At 39.9% G+C, this 26,150-nt stretch overlaps 1 protein-coding gene across 2 annotated transcripts; it reads left to right on the top strand.

The window, feature by feature from the left end:
* The first annotated feature begins 523 nt into the window (after positions 1 to 523).
* wars2 (tryptophanyl tRNA synthetase 2, mitochondrial) lies at positions 524 to 26,150 on the top strand. Of its 2 annotated transcripts, none has more exons than XM_046404687.1 (6): positions 524 to 652; positions 15,209 to 15,469; positions 18,734 to 18,814; positions 20,570 to 20,652; positions 21,708 to 21,826; positions 24,917 to 26,150. In XM_046404687.1, exons 1-6 carry the CDS (start codon positions 548 to 550, stop codon positions 25,363 to 25,365), a joined length of 1,098 nt encoding a protein of 365 aa, XP_046260643.1. In that variant the 5' UTR covers positions 524 to 547; the 3' UTR covers positions 25,366 to 26,150. The 2 variants fall into 2 exon arrangements, with proteins under 2 accessions (XP_046260643.1, XP_046260644.1); XM_046404688.1 differs by having other exon boundaries at positions 530 to 652; positions 15,212 to 15,469.

Below are 26,150 nucleotides of genomic sequence, written 5' to 3'. Positions count from 1 at the left end.
AGACAATGGGGAAAACGCACATGTCTGACACATTTCTGTAGCTTACTGTACATGTGGTGGTGGGAGAGCCTGTATTTGCATATCTTCCTCTTCCATAGGCTGCACATGGGCTCAGATATTCATACAGAACAGTACAGACAGCTGGTGTATAGTTCAGCAAAGAGAATAAAACGTCCTGTGTAGATTTCAGTTAGAAAATCCAGTGGCTTTTTGAGAAGACTGTATACATTCAGCAGCTGAAAAAAAGAAAAAAGAAAAGTAAACAAGATTAAATGGTATTTGGAAAAAGAAACACCATAAAACATTACATAATGATGAGCTAAGGTTTAAACATGTATTGAAATACTTCAAAATGTACATGTATTTTCTGAATTTATTCACGTTTTGATACATTTCTCAGTCATGACATGTAGCATGTATGAGATAAAAAATGACCCAATGTTCCGCCACCACACTTGTAATGAAACTCAGTCTTGATCAAAAGGCTGAAATGCAGCTATCCCTTTTGTCCTTTTAAAGCTACCGTAGTTAAACGTCACGACCCAAGATGGCGCTCCCCGTGCGGACTAACTTGAGACGACTCCTCAGATTCATTCAGAAGTTTAATTGTCCGAAAAGACTCCTCTGCGCTGTCACTGCCACGGAGAAGAAGGTACGTGCTGCGGGGAACGTGTTATTTTCTCAGTTGAGACCTGTTTGTCTCAATTCGGAGAAGACATCTTGGTCTGAATGGACACCGATACACAAACGGATACGTTACTGTTAACGTTACTGCCCATCAAGCCACTGAAACACATCTAAATTCTGGTTTCAGCTTAATGTGTTGACGAGTCATATTTCATGAGTTTTATTTAAGCTCTTTGCTTTTGATTTGGGTCGTAATCCGACTGGAGGTTATCCAGTTTATCGGTATATAAATTAATACACTATGTGATGTAGCAGTAGCCGCAGACACATCTGGAACTGTTACATGTCTCATTCTGTATGAAGTAAACATGTCTGTGATGCCTCTGACGGGTAACGTTGTTTTCAAGTCATGCTAATACCTAAAAGACAGATATAAGCTAGCTGCTCTTAAATGAATGGACTTGGAGTTCCTCTTAGTATGCCCATTGCAGACCTATCTAGTTGAAAGCTGGCATTTTTGCCGACATATCACACACCAGCCTTTGAGTCTTCATGTCTTCAGCCCATGTGTGTAGGCCTGTTACTACTTCTTTAACCACATAGTGTAAACTATTTATGGAGCTGGAAACGTGGCTCTGAAACATTAGAATTGAAACACTGAAAAACGAAACACAAAACACATGCATTAAACATTATTTTGTTTTATTTTCATATTAATTGTATTTTAACTTCAGTTTTTTTTTTTATGTCTGTGTGTTTTGAAAGACGTGTTTTACGCTTTGCTGAAACTTGTTGTGTTGCAATGTATGATAGTATCTGTGTATGTGCTGGCCAAACAAGCAATTTCAGTATTGAAGCCAAAGATGCACTGACAAATCTGTTTTTCAACAAAACGCGTCTTGGTTACGATTTTATAATAATTTCAGACTTTGGAAATGTACGTATAACATTTTGCAGTCCAGTATGAGCTTTAGTACAAGTCCAACAAAATTAAAACACGGCGCACTCTTCAGCACACAAAACTCATTCCTCATTAACATTTTTAGCTATCTTGCTTTGATCAAGGTTCTGAAATAATCAAAAGCAACGGATCCCCATCAAAAATGATTGTTTTTCTGTTTTTCTATCTGTAAACTCACAAAAATGACCTTTCTGTCTTGTAAAACATTCAAATATTGGATTAGTTTGGTTCTTGAATGCTGCTGTTTATTCTTCCTCCCCACTGAATGCATTTAGTGTTTTATTAAGATGAGAGAACAGCACATAACTGATCATATGTATAAACTTTCTGCAATTAAAATGTGCACCTTTGTTTAACCTCAGCATGCTGTTGTCTGCAGCATCGATTGAAAATTGTCAAAAATCCAAATCCGACATTGAATGCTTGATGATATTCTTTTTGTGTTTCTGCAGATCAAAAATTAGAATGCTTTGCTAATTTAAGATGTGTATATATACGTATATATGTATATATATGTAAAGTTTTTGTATAACTGCACTGAGAAGTTTGGCAAATTTTGTTATATGAAAAAGATCTTATGGAATCATTTTATGTTACTCAAATTAAAATACTGAGAAAGTATTGTTATCACATTGGAACTAGTATTGAAATAATTGATATCTTCACTGATGGTGATTTCAAGAATTGTTCCTGTGCCCCTGGAGTAATATCCTTTATACTGCCACGTGTTGGACAAAGCGGTGGACCTTTCTCCATCCTTGTGACCCATTCTTCACCTATCACCTGTTACCAATGAATGCTGTGTGCCACACGGTGGTGCCAGGGGGGTCAAATTTTCCTGGGTTTAATCAAAATATACCAAATATCTAATATTGTATCTGCGAGCCTCACTCAAGTCCACAGGTGACGCCTTTGAAGGGGGGAATTAGAGAGGCTGTTGGTGGAGGTTTGCTGTGAGCATCAGCATTTTACATGTTGATACATTTATTTATTAGTTTGTGCCAGTTATTTTTTTTGTTGTTGTGCTGTGACTTTTAGGTGTTATTCAGGCATTAGTGGTACTGCTGTCAGTCATTTGTTTCTGGCAAGTGAAATAAAATGAAACATGTCCTTTGTCAACACAGATGAAGGAAGTGGTATAATGAAACCATTTGAAATCATTTGGAAGGACCCACTGAATGGAAACAAGTAGCTGTGGCATGAATGTGTAAGGATTTCATACAAAATCGTGATACTATCACCTGTTACCTGTGGAATGATCCAAACTGGTGTTTTTTGAGCAGTACACAACTTTTTGGATGTTTTATTGTCCCTGTATTCACTTATTTGAAACATTTTGCTGGCATCGAATTCAGAATAAGCGTATGTGTACAAAAATCAGTGATGGAGGTGAAGTAAACCATTATAAACATTGTTTTTGTAGTGTGTTAAGTTGAGTATAAGTCAGAAAAGAGTAGGTGATTATCACGTTCTCTTTTAATGTTGCAGACATTATCCCATCTTTTTTTGGGATCGGTGTTGTATATAAAATCTGCTGTGTTTTGCAGTTGTCCTCAGTGGTGAGATTAATAATAACCTGACCCTTCCTGACAAAATCAGTTCATTAGTGATTTGTTACCTACTGACAGTATGTTTAAAAAAAGGTTGTGGTCAGTTTTGTTCCCAGAAAATCCAGTTGGATATTTCAGTAAGTTGGCAGCCTCTCATTTTCCTTTGTCGCTGTCTTTTCCCAGGGAGCCCAAGTGCAGCACTTCTTCAGCAATTATGCAGTGGAAAAAGCTGTATATTTAAGGTTTGTCTGTTGCTTTAAAGTGTAACAGTCTTTTCAAACTGTTACATACGTAGAGAATACTTGTGGATTTGTAGCAGGGAGTTTGGTATTTAGAGCAGCTGCGTTTAGTTTGACAGCAGAAAGTGTTTTCAGCGACTTCAGACCTCAGTAGTAAGTGTCAGCTTTGGTGTCAGTTCCTCATAATCAAGTGAATTTCTTTTTTTTTTTTGTGTGTGTGTGTGTGTGTGTGTGTGTGTGTGTGTGTTTTCCCAGGGAAAGGATGAAAGCTCGTATGATTATGCCCAATCCTCTCTGAGAAAATAATGAACTGCAGTTGAACTAACCAAGGCATGTCATCACACAAGTTAAACGGCATTGATTATATTTGATTATATATTTTTTAGTTTTACAAAGCCACGGAGACGTTGTTATCATTCATTATGTGGGATCTTATGGTTCCTGCATGAGTTTACTTTGCATATTTTTGAGCATTTCCTGCTCAGTTGAGTGATTCGTCATATTCCTAAAGGGACAATCTGCCCTGAAAGTAAAATAATTTTAATAATAATAATAATAATTTTTTTTATTTATTTATTTTTTTGGAAACATTGTCCTTGGTCGAGCTGAGTGGATGCTCGGTTCCTTCTGTGCAGTGATACAGACAGAAGGCAGTTCTCACAGCAACATCTGTGGTCATGATTTTTGGAAAGAGACATTGCTGTCGAGTTTTTCAAGTATATTTTTAAGTGAAATGCCATCTAATTCCACTATGTTCAAAAGAAGGCAGACATCTCTACAGCTAATATCTCCAACACTCTACAACTCACACTAAAACTATCTAGATGGATGAATAGCTCTGTAGTGCTAAGAGGAAAAGGTGAACTGTCCCTTTTAATTATTCATTTTGTGATGAAAATCTGTCCACTTTCCTTTCCTATGTGACTTCATCTCATCAGTAGCACTCCATGAGTGTACCTTTTTGTTTCAGTGGATTCTAGAAACTTGCCTACTTCAACTCAGTTTAGGGTTTTCTATCATTGCACGGCTGCTTTGGAGAGGCAAATGGGGTGTTAAGGCAAACAATGAGTCCCCTGGCACACGTAAGAGTAACCAATGTGTTTCAGTACAACAACGATGCTAATTATTGAGCTGTTCTTGCATTACGAAGCAGTTAAAAAGCTCAACCATCTGCCCAAAGCCCTGTTGCTAGTTGATGTATGAGCTGTAATACAGTACTCGCGTTCACTGCCGACCCGTCTGTATTTTGTTAAGGCAAAGTCTCTGGAGAGGCTGGAGAGGTGTGCGACCAGAGGGGAGGAAGGGGTGGAAGTGGAGGGGACTCAAAAAGCATCACAGCAGTGCTTCATTACCAGCAATAACATCAGAAATGAAGTGTTGGTTTTCATTTGTTTTAATTTTCTCCAAATGTGGAAGGCTGAGTGCAAACACCAGCACGCTCACAATGCCCCGAGGTGTGATGTGCGTCAAGCAAGACGCTGGAAAATGTGTTTCAAAAAGTCACTGAACCTCAACGGACTGACACAGGGATGAAGTGTGATGTTTGTCAGATGCTTTCAATCTTGAGAGAAATCTTTGTGAAACAGCTGTAGTGTGTTTTTAAAAATTTCTTTCCCCTTGTAATTAAAATTTACTGTTTACTGCCAGCTCATAACTGCAAATATCAGTGAGACCTGTACTAATTTAACATCAGCTCAGTATTGCAGTCCTAACTTTATGACAAATGCTTGTTTTCACACCAGATTAGTTGAAAGGTTTTTTTTTTCATAGAGAGATATCATAAGTCAAAGGTTTATAAAGGGGCTGTCCAGTTATTGTCATTGTTCAGTGGCTCAGTTAAAATAATAGTTTTCCAAAATTTAGATTAAATATATTAATTTATAAATCAAGTTCAGTTCAGTTGTCACAAGTTTACAGTCAACTCTAGAATATACTGTATAATATGATATAAAATATAACTTTATATCGAGTATGTAGATTGTAGGCTTGGAGCCTACGAATTGCTCATCAGAAAACCTGTGTGAAAAACAGAAATATGGACTGGCAAGGCCAGTCTAATAAAAGATGCTATTGAGCGGCATTATGGGAAATGTGGGATCCATTTTTTGACTTGTCTCTCAGGAGTTCTCTCAGTTTATAGAAGAGCAGTGCTAAATTGCTGATTTGGTCTATTAAGTTTATGAAGTGCAATCAATCAATCAATAAGTTTTGTACTGTTTGATGCCTCGACTGTGACAAATAACTTGTTAATGTTTGAGGAACTGCGTAAATGAATTTAACCTGAGTAAATGAGTAGTTGTGTACTCTGTACAACCCCGCTGCCTTACACTAACCCCCATGCTCATGTCGGCTGTAAACACAGGCCTCCCCGTCCCTCGCCTGTGGTCCTCTTATTGAATGATATCAGTCATGTCAGCCCCAAGCTCCAGGAAAGAGGAAGTGACTTCTAATTTGCCTCTCTGTTCTCCTCTGCTCCAAATGTACTTACTCGGGTGTCAGCTAAAACCATTAGAGCGGCTCCCGCACCTCATGGGAGAAGCCGGAGAGAGCGAGGAAACATGGCCTCCCCTTTGAGGATGTTCATTAACTGCCCTATTTATTTTCAACTGTCAGAAAAGCCCGCTAATTCTCAGCAGTCCCCCCTGTGTAATTAGGTCTGTCGCAGTCATTCTCCAGCCTGGACCGTCACTCAGACGCTTTATACATTACCCATTTATTTCTATCCCATATGTCAACATATTCGTATTTTTTTTCTTAAATTCAAGTCTGGCTAAGTCGAATTACAGGATCAGGCTGTAGCTGTGCGCCCACAGTTGTGCCAGGGGACTCGTACAAGTTTCCCTGTGTTTTAGACTGTGCCTGATCCGGCACCTTTTGCTGAACGTCTGCCGTTTTTAATTAAAGCATACCAAAGATCTGATATTGTGTGTCTGAGCTTCACTCAAGTCAACAGATGCTGCCTTTGCAGGGGCAAGTTACTGAGAGGCTGCTGATGGAGGTTTGCTGTGAGCGTCAGCGTAATTACTTTTGATCAAATTTATGAAGTGTGTGCCAGTTATTTTTTTGACTTTTTTGTGACTTTTAGGTGTTTTTTTGGGTATTCTTAGTACTGCTGTCAGTCATTTGTTTCTGGCAAGTGAAATAAAATGAAACATGTCCTTTGTCAACACAGATGAAGGAAGTGGTATAATGAAACCATTTGAAATCATTTGGAAGGACCCACTGAATGGAAACAAGTAGCTGTGGCATGAATGTGTTTATCTAACAGTGAAAAAGTTACCTATGAATTAAGCTAGTCTTGGCTTTTCCAGCTGCACACAGCTGCTTTCCATATGATCACTGACATATCACCGTGGGCAAACTGCTTTGGTTTTAACAGGCCTGAACTTACAGTACAGTTTTGGTCAGTGATAAAGTGAGTAAAACTGCTGCTTTTCAAGCCTTATTGCAACTTGATAACCTTAGATGTCAGTGGCTGTTATGGGTGTTAATATTTTATTTTATCTCCACTCATTTCCTCTTGACAAGGTTTTGTGTCGTAATTGCATCCTTCTCCATTCATCCTATTGATCACTGAATGCATTTTAATTTTTTTTCCTCTACACTCATTTTCTTTTGGCTGTGTACTGACAAACACTGCAAGAACCTTGTCACAGCATTGTCATGGATTTCAGTAAGACCACTTTGTTGTCCAAGCAGCAGTTTTTATCTGAGCCCAACTAATAGAGCTTGAAAAAAAAAACAAAACTCACTCACGGTTTTCTGCAACTCAGCGCAATGTCATCCTGAAATTCACTGCCATGGCCAGTCAAATACATAGAAGCTCACAATTCTTGTAGTTTAGCAATAGTTTAACATGTGCAGTTTACTTCCATTGTTTACGTTGTGATTGTCAAAAATAAGGATCGAATATTTCTGCCACGATAACCTTCTAGAAGTGCAAGATCCCATCACTTTTTTGTTCTTTACTGTGCTTTTACTCAAACTGGACCTCCTGGATTGGACTTTCTGAAATTTGAAATAACCCCGGTTTAGTACATGTATTTCGAACAGTTTCAAAATCATTGAGGTTTAGAGTTCTTTCTTCACCTTTTCAAACAGTAGTTGAGAAAAGATTTTTACTGCAAGGTCCATTCTGTAGCTTTCTTGAGATTTCGATTGTAACACATTATTGAAAAAAGAGTCTGCAAGCTCACGTTTCATTTTCTCCTGCGTTCTGGCTCCCTCATATTCAGACAGATTTCCCTCATCCTGGTTTGTGACAGGCCAGTCACAACTGTTTATTTAATATGAAGAGAGTCACAAATCCACATTTGAAAAGTCAGTTGTTTTGCTCCTCTAACTGTGTCTGTCCTGTTGTGTCCGGTATGTGGGTCCATCCCCAGCTTGGACGTGCCCTGTCACGCATTTCATTGCTCAGATTAGTTGTTAAGTTTTCAAGCCTTTGGTGTGTGCCTGTAGATATTACCCCTTGGAAATCAAAAATAATCTGAGAGCTTTCAAACTGGCCAGAAATTTTACCCACTGGTCATTCGACTGTAGATGTTTTAAGCCTTTTAAGTCAAAGGACAGTAAGTCCTTGAGAACTTACTGTCAGTACTGTCAGTACTGAACTTAATCAGTTTTAGTAAAGATATTCTATTATGGGAATAAATGTACTTGTTTTGCACTTTCTTATTCTTTTTTTTGTGTATAACTACATCAACTGGTAATGTGATACTGTGGTTGATATCAGTTATCAGTTGTCAATGTTTGTCTCCTCTCGTAAACTAGAAAAGTCACTTAACGTTTAGTTTATAATGATCCAGATTACAGCTTCCTGTCCTGAGCAGGCACTGCTCTTCTTGGTTGAGTCCCCCCAGGCACTTTTCAAGTCTGGTTCCTTCAGAAGCTGCAGCCTGTTAGGGCTGGAGGCCGGAGCTGCCTCCCCTGCCTGGTTATTTTTGGAGCGTTGTCGGGCCCTGTCTGCGGGGAGTGCTGTTTTTGAAGGGCCTCCAGTACCATTAATCAGCCGAGGGACCCCACGGCGCGAGCGGGCCCCGAGCCCTGGCCCGCCACACTGCAGCGTTCTGTTCCTGTACCCCTGCTCTCTGCACAGTATGAAACTCAGAGGAACCTCATCAATCTCACCTGTCCCACACGTCAACCGCAGATTTAATCAAACGCTCCTTTTGGACCTTCCCCACTGCTCCCCCTCCAAAATGCTCACTGGGAGGAAAAAAAAAGAAGAAAAAAAAAACCTGCCAAAGCTCTGACACAGTTTTATTCTTATTTATTTTTGTAACCGCATTGCTCCTGCCATCGCTTTCTTTTTTCTTTCTCTTGCTGTACCCACCACTGCATTCCTTAATTTTTTTTTTTTTTAATTGTTGCCTCTGGGTGTGCATGTTTTTCTTTCTCCGTGGTCATAAGCACTTTGTTTCAAGCTGTGTTGTGTTCCCACACTCAGTAAACATACACCCACATGCTTTTAGGGACAAAGGGGGGGGGGGGGGGGGGGGGGATACAGTAAAATCCATTTCCTATTTGATAACACACTAAAGTGCAGCTCTGTTGGTTGCCAGCATTAACAGGTCCCAAAGTGAGAAAGAGACAGAGATGAAGAAAGATACAGAGGAACAGGAAAAAGGATGTCAGGGTGCATTTCAGTATGATGTCTGTGTTAATGGGGTGCATGGGTCACCCAGAACAGAAGAGGAACACTGGATCTTGTGTGTCTGGTGCCCAGCAGGTGAGCTGTGAAAATCCTCCATCTGCAGGCCCGTCTCGGTGCAGCCCCGGTCAGATCTGGAGTTCTTCCCCCGGCCCACAAAGAGCTGATGGTAATTCACAGCGGGACAAGCAGCGGCGCTCCCAGAGGTGGTTTCGAGATGTGTTGAAATTGGCGCAGTAGAACGGTTGTGACCGTCGGCCCTGCTCATCAGCCCCTTGGTGAGAGAGATGTCAGTGGGCTACTCCAGGACTCCCAGGCTCTGATGTATGAGCCACAAAAAGCAGCCTAGAACACGTCTGAGAAGAGAAATCCACTGTTTTACAAGTCCTAGCTCAACCAAACCACTGCTGTGATTAATATTGTTCAGCGAAGCAAGGCTGTAGGCCTGGATGTGCCAGTAATAATGGCGAATCTTGGAAAGTCGTCTCATGTTGCATGATTTAGGAACACCTTGCAGCCATTTTTCACTGGGGCTGCAACTACTGATTTTTGTCATTATCAATAACTCTAATAACTGTCTGTTTTCATGATTAATAAAAGTGCCGTCAGATTGCTTCTTGTGGCCAGCCAACAAGCTAAAACCCAATGTCTCTTCTTTTGATATCATAAATGACAAAGAAAAGCAGTAAATCTGATGAATTTTTTTGGGTTCAAAATTCACGTAATTGGTGGATCAGTTATCAAAATGGCTACTAATTTTTCTTCAGTTGATTGATTTATCAGCTAGTCATTACAGCACTATTTTTTAATGTGACATCAACTGGATCATTAGGGTCCAAGTAGCAAAAACAATCAACTCCTAAATGAAGGAAACCTATGAGCACTGTATTCAGAGAGGCCATGACATTCAATTTAGTGGCAAGAAAAGATTTGCTAAGTCAGTCATGTAGTCAGATGTCCACACCTTTGGATATTTCAGGCCAGTTGCACAGTTTTTGTTTTTTTTTGTTTTTTTGGCTTAAACAGGTGTCAACTGGAAATGGAAAAATAGAATGAGATGAAATAATACGCAATATTATTCTTTCAGGCTCTTTATTAGTTTGACTGAATTTGCATGATGTAAAGTTACTTTAAAACTCATGTTATTATGTTGGATTATTAAATTATTCTAGTTGAAGGTACATAGATCTGCGGGTCCATATTCCTCTGTTCTCTGGCCAATCTGGCAAAAAGAAATAGAACACCAAACTGTGTGCGAAAGTTTTATGCATCTGATCCTTGTACTATTTGTCATTGTTACACATTCCTTAAATGATAAATCTAATCCATGTCATTGTCAGTTCCCACTACAAAGTGGTTCCAGCAGGGAAAGAAAAGGAAAATGTTGTTCCTGTGGAATCTTGGAACTTTCTTTAGAATTGCGGGAAGCCTGGTGTTAATACCACAGGAAGATGACGGTCTATTTGTTCTCAAATGAAGTAAATCTGCCCCAGTTCACCATTGTTTTCCATTTAATAATGCAACTTGTGCATATGATCTGGTCTTGTTAATGCTGTGTTGATAGGCTGTCTGATAGTTTTCTTTCCGCCAGTGTTGTTACGTGATGCAAGCTGTCAAATTCACATAGGCAGACACCTTCACAGTTTAACTGATGTTGATGTAGGCAAAGACTATGACACGTGCGAACATAAGTCTATGTTTGCACATGACCTCTGTCCCCGTGGAGATTACCACACACATACACACACAGAGACATATGAACACATTCCCGGAAAGGTGCTGCAAGTGTGAAAACATGGCCTTTTGGTATATGTAACTTTCCTAGCTGTTCCTGTTAATGTCACACACACGTGATGCATTCGGCATATGGCAGATGTGGATGAAGAAAGCTTTCGTCACCTTACCAGTGATAGCATAACAGCCTGTCAGTATAAAATATGAGGAAAGAGCAACCAACTTTTCCCTTTCCTGCTACGTGTCATCAACAGGCATCCAACGACAGTGAGATGGATAGAAAGACGAGGGAAGGCAGATGATGCCGCACGCTGTTGCTTTACTCTTTTATCTAACTCTTATTAGACAAGGAAAGGTTTGTAGGTTGGCTGATTATTCAGTTCAGCTGATTAATGGGCACTGATAGGATGTTTTATATTGAAAGAAATTGTGTCCAATGGTGCTGCTGCCCCCACCAGTTAGTTTCTCAACTGGAGATACTGAGAGTGAGGGAAAGTAATAGCTCAGAAAATAAAAAAAATGCTCCTGCTTCGATTTTTTTTAAAGAACAGCAAGTTTGATGTTTATGTATTTATTGCTTTGATTTAGATGTTCTGTTCAGCAGTTGTGCTAATTAAGTCAAAGACTTCATTTCCAACAGTAATGCTGAATTTGTTATGCACTGGTCAGGGGTGATATTGCCTGATTAACCATGTACTGGGTTTTTCCTGCAAAAAGCTATTTTTATTACATTAGAATTGAAGTTTGTATTGAGTGTGGGTTTTTTGTTCATAGAGGATCAAGTTCTGTCTGCTGTTGCTCAAATTTTTGTCTTAATATCTGAAATATTGACATCTTTTAGCCACGCTAAACTTTCCTATTGGATTGGTAATGTTGTTGTGGCAGCTGTTTGGTGGATTGGAAGTACATCAATTTGGTATGGACTGAAATTTCTCATCTACGATTGGATGGATTGTTGTGACTTTTCATCTAGAGCCATTATCAAAATATCAAAATTTTTATTTGACCTGTACTTTAGTTGATGACCAAATACCTACAACACTGACATGCCTATCAGCCTTAGCTGCACTTTCGTTGCTAATCAACAAATGTTAGCACCTCAAAGCAAGATCCTGAGCTCGGTAAACATAATATTTGCTGAACATCAAGACGGAAAATCGTCTCTGTGCTGCCCTGACAAATGGCACCTCTGACCTTACTAGTGATGTCACAACAGGTGGTCATCATCAGCTGTCAAAGTCAAAACACCTGCTGTAACATCACAAAAAGGTGTATGACCAAATGTGCAACATGCTTGGAATATTGCAACCTATCAAGAACAGTTCTGTCTGTCAGTCCACTGCTTTATGTTTAAGGCGTTTTAAACACAATGCAGTCCACTTGATTTGCATTTGTTTTATTTTACTGGAGTTTTCATTAAGCTGCAAGGTGTCATTTCACCTCCAACATATGAAGCACTAGTGTTGAGCACTGAATGAATTCACTTGTGCAGGTTTAGTCCATGGCCAAAGCATGCTAGATGCTAATATTTTGCTACAGTTTTTTTTATTCCTTTTATTACAAGCTTTAATTGCCTTACAACATTTGCTGTCTCCTCTGTCATGCAGTGGGTGATTTACTTCCATGTTCGCCCAATCAAGTTGTAACTTACTTTTACTTCCAACAGGTACAGATGCTCATATTTAAAGACACTTTACTCCGATCAAAAGTAGCATGGAGGTGTGTAGGGAAGTAGCGTGATAGCGCAAATGCCCAGTGGCTACTTAGCCGTGGCGTTGACTCTCATTTGACACTCGATTGGCTCAAATGACACTATTACCATGTCTGCATGGCTAATGGCTTCCCCTGGGGGGGATGGAGCAGAGGGGAAACATGCGTTTGCCGTGTCAGCTCGAGGTGAGAACACACATGAGCCAGTCTCGGGGCCCCATCCGCACCCAAATCAATCCTGACACCTCTTAAGAGCCTCTCAGCATCAATGGCACTCCAGTGCAATTATCCGGTCAGTAATGACATAAGCACCCAGTTCCTTCCTGCCTCTTTTTTGCCAGGCAGCGACCAGCTCCCTCAGGCCAGTAGATGGAGACTTTGTGGACCACGCTGGCCTCAGAACAGTTGTTATTTGATAACTCAGGGCTGAGAGGTGGAGAAGCTGTGGGCCACGCTGATGAGAGAGCAGCTGTTATCTGATCTCAGAGGCTGTGCTTAGCCTGTCCCTCAGTCAGATTGAATGTGATGTAGCTCAGCTAGCTGTCAAGATAACCGATTTCTCAGCGGTGACTGAAGAGGATATCCTCTGAACGCTTCAAGTTTTAATGATTAGTTATGATAACCTTGAGGAGAGCAGCCGGGGAACACATGATCGCCAGTCAGATTTTCGGTGATAACGCAGAGATCCCATGGGTTTTGTGGGGGAATGTTTTAAAATGCACTCCTGTCTAGTCCAGCTGCTGCTGTTTACAACCTATTGACACATCTCACGTCAAGCTAAAGCAAACTTAACGTCATCAGAACTGTGGGTCATTTTCTTTGAAAGTGATTGAATGAAAACTACACGATGTACTGAATATTTCTGAACTAGGGTTGTTTTTACTGGATGGATTTAACTTTCAGCACTTTTTTCCATCCAATTGCTGTGCAGGAAGCACCAGATTGGAATCCACTCGTTCGGTTTTAGTGACCAAAATACTATTTACAATATCAGTGTGAATTCTTAAATATACACTGCTGAAACAGTGCAGTGAATAATCTATGTGAGCGACTTTAATGTTGTGGTGCAAGCTCTACTCCCCCCCACAATCAACATTTTAATTTGTCAAATGCATTGATTTTCAATCAAATACCTGCAAAACCATTGTGCTTTGGCAAGAATCTGGTGATACAGTGCCTTTCACAATACAGGGATTAGGATTATGAGCACACCTGCTGTGACTTCAATATGCGTCAGAGCATTGTACCAGATAAGGGGCAAAAATTTCTCAGTCCTCAGACCCTGCAGTGAATGTAGATTATACCCTTCTTCACTGAACGCAAATGAGAAAAGCAGATGTTATTAGGTGTCGGAGGGTTTTTTTGCCCAGTGAGAAAGGGGCATTAGGGTTGCTAACGTGAACAGCATAGTGCTACTGTTTAGCTCACAGTCACCAAGATGGACAAATAAATGAGTACTCCGTGTACTTAACATCACTAACACAGGATTTAGCGTCCTATAAGCATTAACACTCATGGATTTATTGTTCAAAATTAGATTTCCTGTTTGTATTTCATCTTCATACTGGTGCTGGGATGCACCTACAACAACACAGTCCCTTGCATTTTTAAATGCAGTGCTATTTTCAGTCTGAAAACATTCTTAGTATGTGCAAAAGTCCCTGGCATTGCTGACCCCTCTGTTATCCTGGATTTTGTAGACCTCATGTGTAATTCTAACCCTTGTGCACATGGAGATTCAACTTAAATCCACCACATTCTCCACCTCCCCACCCCAGCAAGGACACAATCCCTCACTACCCTCTCACCTGTGAATTTGAGCACCCAGCCAAGCCAAAGCACCATAGCTCTGCCGGAAATTGAACCCTGGCTTGCATGGTGGCCAGGCAAATGTGTGTCACTCAGGCGCCAAACACTTTGTCTTTCTAAATGCTCAACTAAAACAGCAAGTTCCTGTCTGCATCTTGTGTTTTTCTGCTTTGTCAAAGCACTAATCTACTGTGTAACGGCTTTGGTTTTGGATGCCATTGTGGTTTCATGTCTCATGACAGGTGCCGCTCTGCTTGCCCTCTAATTGTATCATGTGGTGCCATAAGCAGTGGTTAAGGCTCTTCCAGCAGTGCCAAATGGAAGCCAAAGTTCAGTGGAGTGGGTCAGTGCCAGAAGAAATGAGGTGGTCTGGCCTGGCCAGACTCTGCAGAAAGAGAAGCAAAATGTTTGCCCAACAATTCAAACAGGAGTTCCCTCCTTCTTTCTGTCAGAGGAACTGAGAAGCCCACTGCTGTCCTCACTCCAGCTCTGTAAAACAAAGTGCTTGTTGTCACGTTGGTGATACGGTGGGCTGCAAGCATTTTATATTCTGAGGTTGTTCCTCTACCTTCCTCTCCTCAGTGTCCTTCTCTAAAGTGGTAACAGAGGCCTTGAGTTAGGCTGGACAGACGTTAATTATTATTATTGTTGGCCAGTGAGGTGATGCATTCTTTGTGCTGCATGTGTTTGGGAGAGAACAGAGGTGCTAGCCACGGAGTTAGCATCTTGGTAATACAAGCATGACCGCTACTGGCCTCCAGCCCGTCAATAGTTTAACGCCAACACTTCTGTCTCTGAAGGCTTGTCTTTAGTTGTGACTTTCTCACCTTTTCACCTTCACTCTTTCTCTTCAAACACACTGATATTATGGGAACTATTGAATTCAGCACAAACAACATGATTTATGTATGTCTTTCTTTCCCAGGAGCCTCCAGGAGTTGGCCGCATATTCTCGGGGATCCAGCCAACAGGGGTGCCCCACCTGGGCAACTACTTAGGTGCTCTAGAGAACTGGGTGGCCCTGCAGAACCAGTATCCCTCAGTGCTCTACAGCATTGTGGACCTGCACTCCATCACTCAGCCTCAGGACCCGGCCCAGCTCCGGAGCAACATACTGGACGTGGCAGCCAGCCTGCTGGCCTGCGGCATCGACCCAGAGAGGGTAGTACTTTTCCAGCAGTCTCAGGTGGGCAGGAAAGGATGGATGGATGGATGGATGGATGGATGGATGGATGGTTGGATGTTTGTCTGTCTGCCTGCTATGTTTCATTACAAGCTGGAATTGAAATGAAATTCTATTCTCCATTTAACTGTTGCTACAATGGCAATATGTAGATAATATTAGATGTATTCATTAGATTATAAACATAATATAACCACAAAATCTTAGATGTGCTTTTTATTTTACTGTACATGTGAAATTGAAAGCTCATGTCAGAGTTATTTCACATGTGTACTGTGGTTCTTGAATGGAAAAATTTAGATCTTAACATAATCAATGTTGCAGTGTCTTCTTATGTAGTTAATATGTAGTGTATATATGTTTTTACACAGTCAGCCATCTTTGACTGTTTATTTTACTGCTGTCGACTTTGTAATGTTTACCTGCTGACATGCCAGCACCAAAATGCTTATTTGTTCACCGCTGATTCTGATCTCCCACTGTAAGCACTGCACACAGACTGTGTGTGTGTGTATGTGTGTGTGTGTGTGTGCATAAGAAACAGTGTGAGATAGTTAAGTTCACTCCATCTGTGTTTCTCTCCCATCCCCCTCCCCTACAGGCGCACTCACAGTCCTATTTTTATTCTCGTTTAGCTTTGTGCCACATAACTTGGCAGCGAGGCAACCCTCCTGTTGAACACGCCTGCTCCACATGTAAAAATACAACGAGTGCCCAAAGAAAATACTCGACTTTATTGAAAAAGAAAATAAATGAAAATAAAAGAGCAGATCTGGTGCAGACTGACGACAGTGGTATCAAAATTGAAGTGAATGAAACAACAGATCCACAAATCCTCTGGGTTTTATAGAGCCATCGAGGAAGAAAGTGGATTTACTGTGCAGGGCCAACTGCTAGCTGTTCTGTAAAATCCAGTCTTTATAGTCTTAAGGAGTTGTTGCCGTGGCTGTATTGTATCTTCCTATCAGCGTAATGCCCATATTATGTGTAGCATTAGCATATCTCTTGGTGCAATGCATTCTTGTCATGCACCATGAATGAAGGCCTTGTTCTTCTCAAGCTTTTAAATATCAGAGTTTTATTGCACTTCAGACCATATCCATCCCTGTCTGTGCTGTCATCGACATCTGGCCCATCTCTTGTCTGTCTGTCTGCAGTGTGTAATGAATACCGGCCCCCTACATGTTAGCCTGAAATCCTGGTTTATGTTCCTGCTGTCTGGTGTTGACGTCACACTCCTCAGAATGCTTTTCAAGCAGCAAGAGAAGAGGGGAGCATCCATAAACTTCAATTCGTCAAAGCAGGAGGATATTTCCTGCATCCCATCACATACATTGAGGATAGTCTCTATGAAAGCAGATACCACCACCAGATGTACAAGACACACTAAATTAACATTCATTGCTTCACATGTTCATTTATTTGACCAATCACCGAAACAAAAAGTCACAAATAAAACTCAGACTTGTGGGGCAAATTCACACATTTGTATATATCTATAATATCAGCAGATGATGATGCCTGATATCTAATCTTATGTAACGTTTGACTTGCACGAATGATCCCCAATGTGATTGCATGCAACTGTGTAAAAGAGATGTGTTGTGTTTTTTTGATAAATGACACTTATTTTTCTGATGTAAAAGTTGCGACAGGGCAAGAGTCAGCTGTGATTAACAGTCTTTTCTTAAGATGTACAGAATTGAAATTTAAAACAAATGGCAAAGGAAGCAAGATATCAGCACATTAATGCCAACCCATTTACTGAATCAGCTCAGTTAATATGAGGGAATGCATGTTGATCTATCATTTTTAGCTGACAGTTGCCTATCCTTACATTAAAGACAGGTGTGGCCAGATGCACCTAAAGAGAGGAGGACAGACTGGCAGTATTCTTGTCTGCCACTTGGAGGCGTTAGGGAGTCACCTTCCTCCTCCATAACAGCTGTTTCACAGCAGACCTCTCATCCATTCATCTGTGTTTGTTTAATCTGTCTGCTTAATTGATTTGTCCTTTTCATCTCTGGTGTGCTTCTCTGTGGTTACGAATGTTTTTTATAAGAGTACTAAATAAAGTACAACACACAGATACATATAGGATACATTTGTATGAGTGTAGATATATTATTTGTTCATAGTGTAAGCATATTTTATTACTCTCTTTACTAATTTTGGAACACATACATTATTTTCCCACCCACCCTTCCAGATCAGCAGTTACAAGAATAGACAGCCTAACTAAATCGAAGACCGGGGAGAAGGGGAAAATGAAAGAAAAAATACACAGCAACAAATAATGTTGTGCAATATTTTTCTGATGTCCTCAGTTTTAAACAAAGTTCCCATCTCCAGATTTTGGAAGACTGAGATTTATCCAACTTTGAGTTTCTAATTGATGAGTCAAAAGATTTGCTGATGTTATTTAGCCATTGTTAATTAGACTGGGTTCAGCTAGTAGTATTTTGATGACTGTCCAAAAATCAAAACAGATTAACTGGTATAGAGAAAAATAATAAAAGCCCAGTGAAATGACATTGTTGCATCAAGGACATAGGATTACATTTAAGATATGTGGCTAAGTTGTTGGAGAGTAAAGTATTTGTCTTCATTGTTTCTCCAAGTGGTGCAGCAAAGATTGACATCTTTTATTGTAGTAATGTAATGAAGTTGTTGTCAACTTGAGTAAAGTTAATTTCACTCCACATCTCTCCTCTGCTTTTATTTCATGTATCTATACAGTAATACAGGCAAGTTATCCAGGCTGGCCAGTTAGCTTAAGGCTAATTTTCAAACAGGCTAATTATTGAAAGGAGTCTATTCTGATGTTACAGCAATACATATGATAGCATCAACCAGAAAGTGGAGCATCATGTTACACAGATAATCGAGTTATTGTGTTGCATGGACCTTGTCGCTAACACCGCTAACAATATTAGGAACACACAGCAGACAGGATACATGGAAAGAGAAGAAATAAACCCGTAATTTCAGCGTAACATTTCAACACAAAAGAATTAATGGGCATTTTACGTTATTTTTGACAGTAAAAAGAGTTGTTGTTTTTGGTCTGGCAGGTGTTCCTGTTGTACAGTTAATGGGGAAACTCTATGTGCTGTAAAATCTTGAACCAAAGAATTGAGTGCCAGGTGTAAGAGATATAAATTGCAGTGATGCAGTGATAAACATGTGTTTGTACGATGATTAGAACAGATTACTTTTCCCTAACATTGAACTGGATGTGTCCCCATCCTTCTCTTGACTCTGCAGGTCTCAGAGCATGCTGAGCTCTCCTGGATCCTCAGCTGTCTGACAAGCATGCCCCGCCTCCGACACCTACCTCAGTGGAAGGTTAACCTTTTTAAGATTTTTTGCACTCACACATCAGTCAAATTATCAGTAAGCCTGTTAGAGCAGTTGCAAAAGGCAACAAAGTACTTTTTAAGTAACTCCAAACTTTTTAAATAGTGAAATCATGGGTATTATTAGACTGTGATTGTTTGAATATTGTGTAATATTTATGATTTATAATCATGTTTAATTTTATAGTAAATTGTAATCATCTGTGGGCCTCCTTTTTCTCCATGGCTGTGGTGAAGCATTACAAATTCACACTGACTTAATATGTGAATGTTTTCAAATGTGATGATAAGTATTACAAGCAGCTGCTTTTAGCAAACCTCTAATAACTATTTAAATATGTGCTAATAACAGTGCACTGATGCTTTATAAGACAGACTGCAAACATCTGTTAACCATGTTAATCTGTTAACAATGCGTAGACATAGACCTCAGTTATATTGTATTATTTGGTTATCAACCAATACTTAAGTATAGTGTTTTGATTTTGGAGCCATTTTCATAAAATGTCTTTTTGATTGAAGTTAGCATGTTAAACAGCTAGCCCCAGTGCGTCCTGTCTTGTAATTCCACTTCTTATCTACTTCTTACACCTCTTAGAGGTAATTGTTCGGTAACTCCCCACTCAGCTGGGAGATGTATACAAGTGATGAGTTTGCTAGGTTTCATGCTCTCTCTAATTCAGTCTAATTCAATAAACTAAACATTCAAACGAGATATAAAGAAAACCTCACCAAGCTGAGCCCATCGTTCGCAGTCATCCCGGATCCCCGTCCAGGCAGTCTCCAGTCCAGCATAGAGCCACTAACGCCATCGCTAACTGAGCTAATGGTATCTGTAGTTACAGCTTTATTTTACAAATTGCCCCTTTAAAAATGCATACAGATAAAAAGCCGTTGGGAACAAAATAGATTCTTTCATCTAAATTGCCTAGACTGACTGTTTTGAAGTGACTCGTGTGAAATCAAATTGCGTCCAGCCCTAATATCCTGTTACCCGTTGTGGTCAGATCTGGCCTTTGACTAAACAAATCATCAACTGGAGATGAAAGGTATTTATTTCATAGCTGAACACAGGGACTACCCTCATAATCCAGCTTGAATTCATGTGACTGTTTTTGTGCAGCCAAATCTTTCATCAAACAAACTGCAATCTGACAAATAAGATGATATATGCTATAGTAAATTATATATGTTGTGATGATTACTGAGGTTATCAAAGTTTGGACTTTCTCACTCCCTCACTGGTTTAGAGTCATGCTGATTTAATTATTGCCACGTCTGCACTTAACTTCAGTTTAATAGTTGCAAATTAAGATCTTTCATTTTTCCTCTCCCTCTGAGTCTCCGGCATTTATCCAGCATCCCTATTGTCTGTTTTAGCGTTTTGTAACTCAGTTTCACCTGCCAGATATTTCAGAAGTCTTTTAATTACAGTTTCCCAGCCTCATGCAGTTTTAATACATGTTGAGACAGAGTGGGAGAGCCAGCAGTTCCATGTTCTGGCTCCCTGTTGCTACATAGAAAACACCTTTTGTTTACCCGACAGATGAGTTGTTCTCAAACATGGTGGAAAACATCCCGTGAAGTCATCCGTACCCCGTTTTCCTGAGAATCGATGGATCGTAAAAGTGAAAATGGCTCTTTGTAGGAGAAAGAAAAAGTCAACTTTTTCTATCCATTCTCATGTCTTCTTCTTCTTCTATCTCAACGTTCTTATTTTTTCCTTCCTCAATCTTTTACCCAGATGAAGAGCAAACAAAAGAATGAAGGCAGTGTCGGTCTCTACACATATCCTGTCCTCCAGGCTGCCGATATTCTCCTCTACAAGTGAGCTCTCCATACAAGTGGGGTGTTTTGTGTGTGTGTGTGTGTGTGCGTGTGCCTTGCCAGATAGACTTTGCTATTGCATCTCATAATGAACACTGAACACCATTCAAGTATTAATTGCGTTTCTTGAGTTTAATCTTTTCTCTGTACAAAATACATTTGCTGGCTGTTGTTGCTGTGTATAATTTTATTATTATGTTTCACTCTCCAGTAAACCCGAGAGCTAAAGCCAGTGAAAGGATGGGGTCGTTATTTTGTTTTGTTGTTTTTTAACCCAAATGTGTTAAAGTTCTGTTTCCTATCATTTATTTTAGTAGCAGTGGGTCACACACCATGCCTTCCAGTTTTATTTGCCTTATTGTAACCAGGGTTAATGCTCCTTCATAGGAAATGTGTTCTACGGCAAATTTGTATTGTAAGAACATACAAACATGGGGCCCCATCCTGTTAATTAAAAAGCAGATTTTCCTTTGTGTTTGAATACCAAAACCACTGACTGGAAGACAATCTAAAAAAGCTGGAACAGCGTTGTCAGTTTCTGTACGGTCAAACTGTTGAGTAGTCATGACTATAAATTCTTATAGAAACTAAGAAAAAAATCTGTCCTTTTAATACCCATTGAAGTTGTAGATCTGCTGTATTTATTATGCATTTCTATTTCTGCTGGTATTTAATTTGTATGGAACATTAGTCTTTGAACCTCAGAATGTGGTGTAAATTTTAAATGCGAGCTGAATTAGTGGGTCGTTGGGTTATTGTAGTTTGGTATGTGTGCTATGGAAATGAATTATTAAGCTCCATATTTCTGAGCAAATTCAGAATTTATGTCTTAAGTGGTTTCTGTTTGAACCATCAGACAGCCGAAGTCCACTTTCTCTGGATATTATTAAAGATGAAATTAATGTCTTTCCTCATCCTGACTAACAGTTGCGTAGTTGCTAAACCTGTGAAGGGAAATGTCTCGAGTCATTGGTCGCACCTTGCTGCGCTCCTGCGCTGCCGGGGCTGTGCAGGCGTTTCAGATGCTCATGTTGTGCTCCGGGTTCATCTCTCAGGTCCACTCATGTCCCTGTCGGAGAGGATCAGATCCAGCATCTAGAGCTGGCTCAGGATCTCGCTCGCATCTTCAACAGCCACTACGGAGACGTGTTTCCCGAACCCTGCGCCCTGCTCAGTAAGAACACACACACACACACACGGTTTCATCAGAGAATGAATAATGAAGTAGGTGTGGTGTTAGCAGTCACACCAGTTTTATTTATACAACTGAGTATCACAAACTTGCCAAAATGCATTTAGCAGTTTCATCAGTTTTCTTTTGTAAAGGTGGAAAAACCGGGCAGCTTTATTTACTGTACTTAATCGTGAAATGACATTAAACATCTTTGAAACACGCACTAAAGCATTTCTGTTAGTCTCAGTAGCTGTTCAAAGAGATGTCGCCCCTTAAACTGCACATGTACATGTATTTCTATATATTTTGTAATTACCAATTCATGGTTTTCAATTCATGTTTCATGGGGACTAAATTTGTAGCATTTTAAGCTGTTACTTATTCATATTATTAGAGAAAGTGCCATTGTGATTTTATTTTTGTCCTAAGAACTTTTACGTTTCAAGTTTCAGTTTTAATAGCTTGTTATGATAATTTTCTAGAAATTAAGGTGTCAGTATTTGGAAACAAGGAAGAACTGTTCCTTTTGACTCAAGACCAAACAAAGATGATTTTAGAGGACATTTGAAAAGAGTCGATTTACAGTCTAAACAATGTTACATAAACTGGTTGATTTTCACTTGTTGTAATGAAACAACAGTTAAGAATTCATTTATGCGAAAATGATGGAAACGTTTATGTTGCCCATTACAACGTATGCTGTTGTCTTCTGTTATGTATGTTATGCTGTGAGTGTAGAAAGTGGTTTCCATCTGTGGAATTTTTTTATTTTTTTACCTGAGTGATTGTCAAACAAATAAGCAACTTTAGAAAGAAGCCCCTGTGTTTTGAGTTGTAGGGACCGTCACCAGTGATGTTTTATTCAAGGATTCACGGAGCTTTATTGTCATTTCACACATGTAGGAACATGAGGTGGAACGAAATTAGTTTCCCTGGTCCCGGTATAAGCCCGATCACCTAACAAAGTACCTAATGCTATAAATATAAAACAACACTATATAAATATAAAAAAACAATCAGAATAAAAGATATAAACAGTGAACAGGAAGCATGTCATTTCTATCGTCAGACTCTGGAAATATCTGGATGATGATGTAACTGAACAACATCAACAAACAGCTGGAACTCAAAGTTGTGTGTTTCTTCAAAAGAGCTTTTTTCAAGCAGTTCTGTTACACTTTGGTTTTATCTCTAAACTTGTTTCTCTTTTTCAATTATTTTTCGCATTTTACGCTTCTGCTAGATAGTGATAATAGAGAGATGACTGAAAACAAAACGGAGAAATGCAATCATTCAGCAGAAGTCCCCGGTCAGGTTTGAAGCACGGACGTGGCAGTTCATGGTTGCCATCATCTCACTGGAGAGCGCGTTAGTAAACTTAGTTCCTATTTTACAATCCTCAGATGACAAAATGCGTGTTTCCTGTCTGTCGCCAATTCTTGCGTAGTGATGAATTAGACAGCCTTCATGTTTTCTGTTTCAGTCCCTTGCAAGTCTATGGATTGAAATTCAACTGAGGGAATTCATATCCCTGAGCAAATTCATACCGATTTAAGATTCTGTAGTAAATGATTCTATTTTGTCACTTTTCTTGGCTTTTTCATGGCTTTTAATGGCCTTTCCTGTTTTGTTTGTTTATGTGTGTGTGTAATTTTGTTTTTGTTTGCATTCACTAACTTTGTGAGCAAAGGAGATCTTTGACTTCATTGGGACTCCCCTGGTTAAATAAAGGTTACATAACAAAAATATAGGCAGCATAAAGTCATGGAAATATTAGGCCATTCAGCAACGATTTAACATGATATATAAGACATCATTGCTGTTTTATTTTGAAATGATTCCTTTGTGTTTTCCATTGTGCACACACACACATGGCTAACACCAGAGATCCCAGTTTCATCTTTCCTGATTATCAGCATGATAAAAGCGCAAGATGAAGTCAGCCATATGTGCAGTGCAGCTTAGATTAAAGAAATATTTTCTTCTTCTTGTATCTGAATAAAGGAGTGATAACAGATTTGGGAGGATGTCCTCAAAATGACTTCAGTGTGTGTGTGTGTGTGTGTGTGTGTGTGTGAGTGTGTGAGAGCAGCCAACAGGAGCTCAGCGGTGTTCTGCTCTGATTGGTGGATCTCGTTTTTTGTCTTTGGCGATGCAGGGTTGCCAGTCACCAATTTCCATTTCAAACCAAACCAAAGACTTTTTTAAGATTGGATGAAATGAGGACAATTCAGGGGTGATAAACAGGATGGGACATGTGGGACGGATGTGGACTACTAGTATGGAATAGAAAAGAGTTGGAGCTTGCAAATCACAGAAGTGTGGGTTTGTTAAATAAGAAAGGAAATTAAATCCCTTGTGACACACACGCTTTGCACTGGGATGATTCTCTCTTACACACACACGCACGCACACATGCGCACACATCCTAACCTGTTAAATTGGCAGGTCTTTCATGTTTGAATTTAAATAGTTTCAAAATGTAGTAAAAAGCTGTGAATAAAATAAAATGTCAGTTTAAAAGCTGGAATTCTTCACCAGATAGTGAAAAACTTACCTCCATTCCAAGAAAGTGTCAAACTAGAGTGTAAGTTAAATTTAATGCAAGCACTGACAAGAATGTAGTTAATTTGAAATGCTGAATTGTTCTGATCAGATTTTACAGATCAAATAGCTCAAATGTTGTGTTTTTGTTTTTTGTTTTTTTAATCCTGGTTTGTGCCTGTCAGGCTGAACACAGGCGGTTCTGATGGAGGAGTCACACACAACCTGAGAGGAAGATTTTAATTTAATGTTCAATTAACATTTCTTAGCAAAGATGGCAGAATTTAACAGGAATAAAAATCAAAGCAGTGAAGGAGAGTGGTGTTTTTTTTTTTGTTTTAGACAGACTGAATGAAGATAGAACATCATCATCAAGTGTCAGGCCTCTGTAATATTTTTGGATTACCTTCACTCCTGTCCCTCACTCAGCTTTTGTGAGTTTTATAAATACAACAGATAAATGTTTTCCAACCTGATCGGTTGCTTATCGTTGATTCTGGGAGTCAGTTTCGCAATGTGTCAGATTCTTCTGCTTTCCTCCCACAGGCTCGACACGAAAGGTTAAATCCCTGCGTGACCCTTCTTCCAAAATGTCCAAATCCGACGCCCAAAGGATGGCCACGATTACCATCACAGATTCTCCCGATGACATCGCCCTCAAGGTTCGCCGTGCTGTCACTGACTTTACCTCTGAGGTCACCTTTGACCCCGAGACGCGGCCAGGTGTGTCCAACCTGGTGACCATCCACGCTGCCATGGCGAAGATCAGTGTGGAGGATGCCGTGTCCCAGGCCAGAGGCTTGGACACAGGTGCCTATAAGAAGCTTGTAGCCGAGGCTGTGATTCAAAGGTTGACGCCCATCAGAGAGGAGATCGAGAGACTGAGGTCGGACCCTGCTCACCTGGAGCGAGTGTTGGCTCAGGGAACCTGCAGGGCCCGGGAACTGGCTGCTCCGGTCCTTAGAGAGGTCCGACAACGAGTGGGGTTCTGCTAAGAGGCAGCTGGGTTATAGTATATGGAGTACAAAGCTGCACTGATATCTGGGTAACCTTTTGTTATTTTAGCCTTTGTCTTTGTCTCATTGAAGTGAATGAGAAAGCTGTGTCTTTTGATACAATATGAATGTTGGTCTGAATATAACAATGTACCTACATGCTCTTTTTAAAGACTTTCTGGCTTATTTATTTGGTTTTGAGTCATGGCTGTACATGTTCAACCAAATACCACACAAATCATCTTTTTGATATGTTTTCCAATATTTTGTCTTCTTGTCCTCTGCGCTAACAGTGCTCAACCAAAGCGCTACGCCACCAAATAATGAGACATTTCTCATTCAAAGAGACATCATTTATTCATTCCATTATACTTAATGGGTCCGCATGTTCAAATGCAAGTTGGAGTGAGCTTCCAGGAGTTCTGATGTTGTCGCAGATGTCCATGGTTCTGTCCACATCGGCAACTCAGTCAGATGTTTGTCTGTGTAGACTGGAGTCAGACTGGACCAACAAAGAGGAAAACACGACAACAGAAAAAATGAAAACAGATCCATGCAAATGTGATTCAAATCAGATTCATTGGCGGTTTGACTTGTGAGTCAAGTATTTTTTTTTTTTTTTTTTAACGTGTGACTGCTCAAACCAGATTTCTGTAAACACTTTGCTGGTGCTTTACAAATCTGAAAGACATGGTGGAAATGAGGGGATTGAGAAAATACAAATAAAAGTACAAATTTAAAGAAATGGATGTGAAGGTGAACAAACAATGTATCTTTCTAGGCAA

This window comes from Scatophagus argus, chromosome 11, assembly GCF_020382885.2.
Source record: "Scatophagus argus isolate fScaArg1 chromosome 11, fScaArg1.pri, whole genome shotgun sequence".
NCBI lineage: Eukaryota > Metazoa > Chordata > Actinopteri > Scatophagidae > Scatophagus > Scatophagus argus.
Note: the sequence above shows the minus strand (reverse complement) of the source record. Positions and strands in the feature narration are given on the sequence as shown.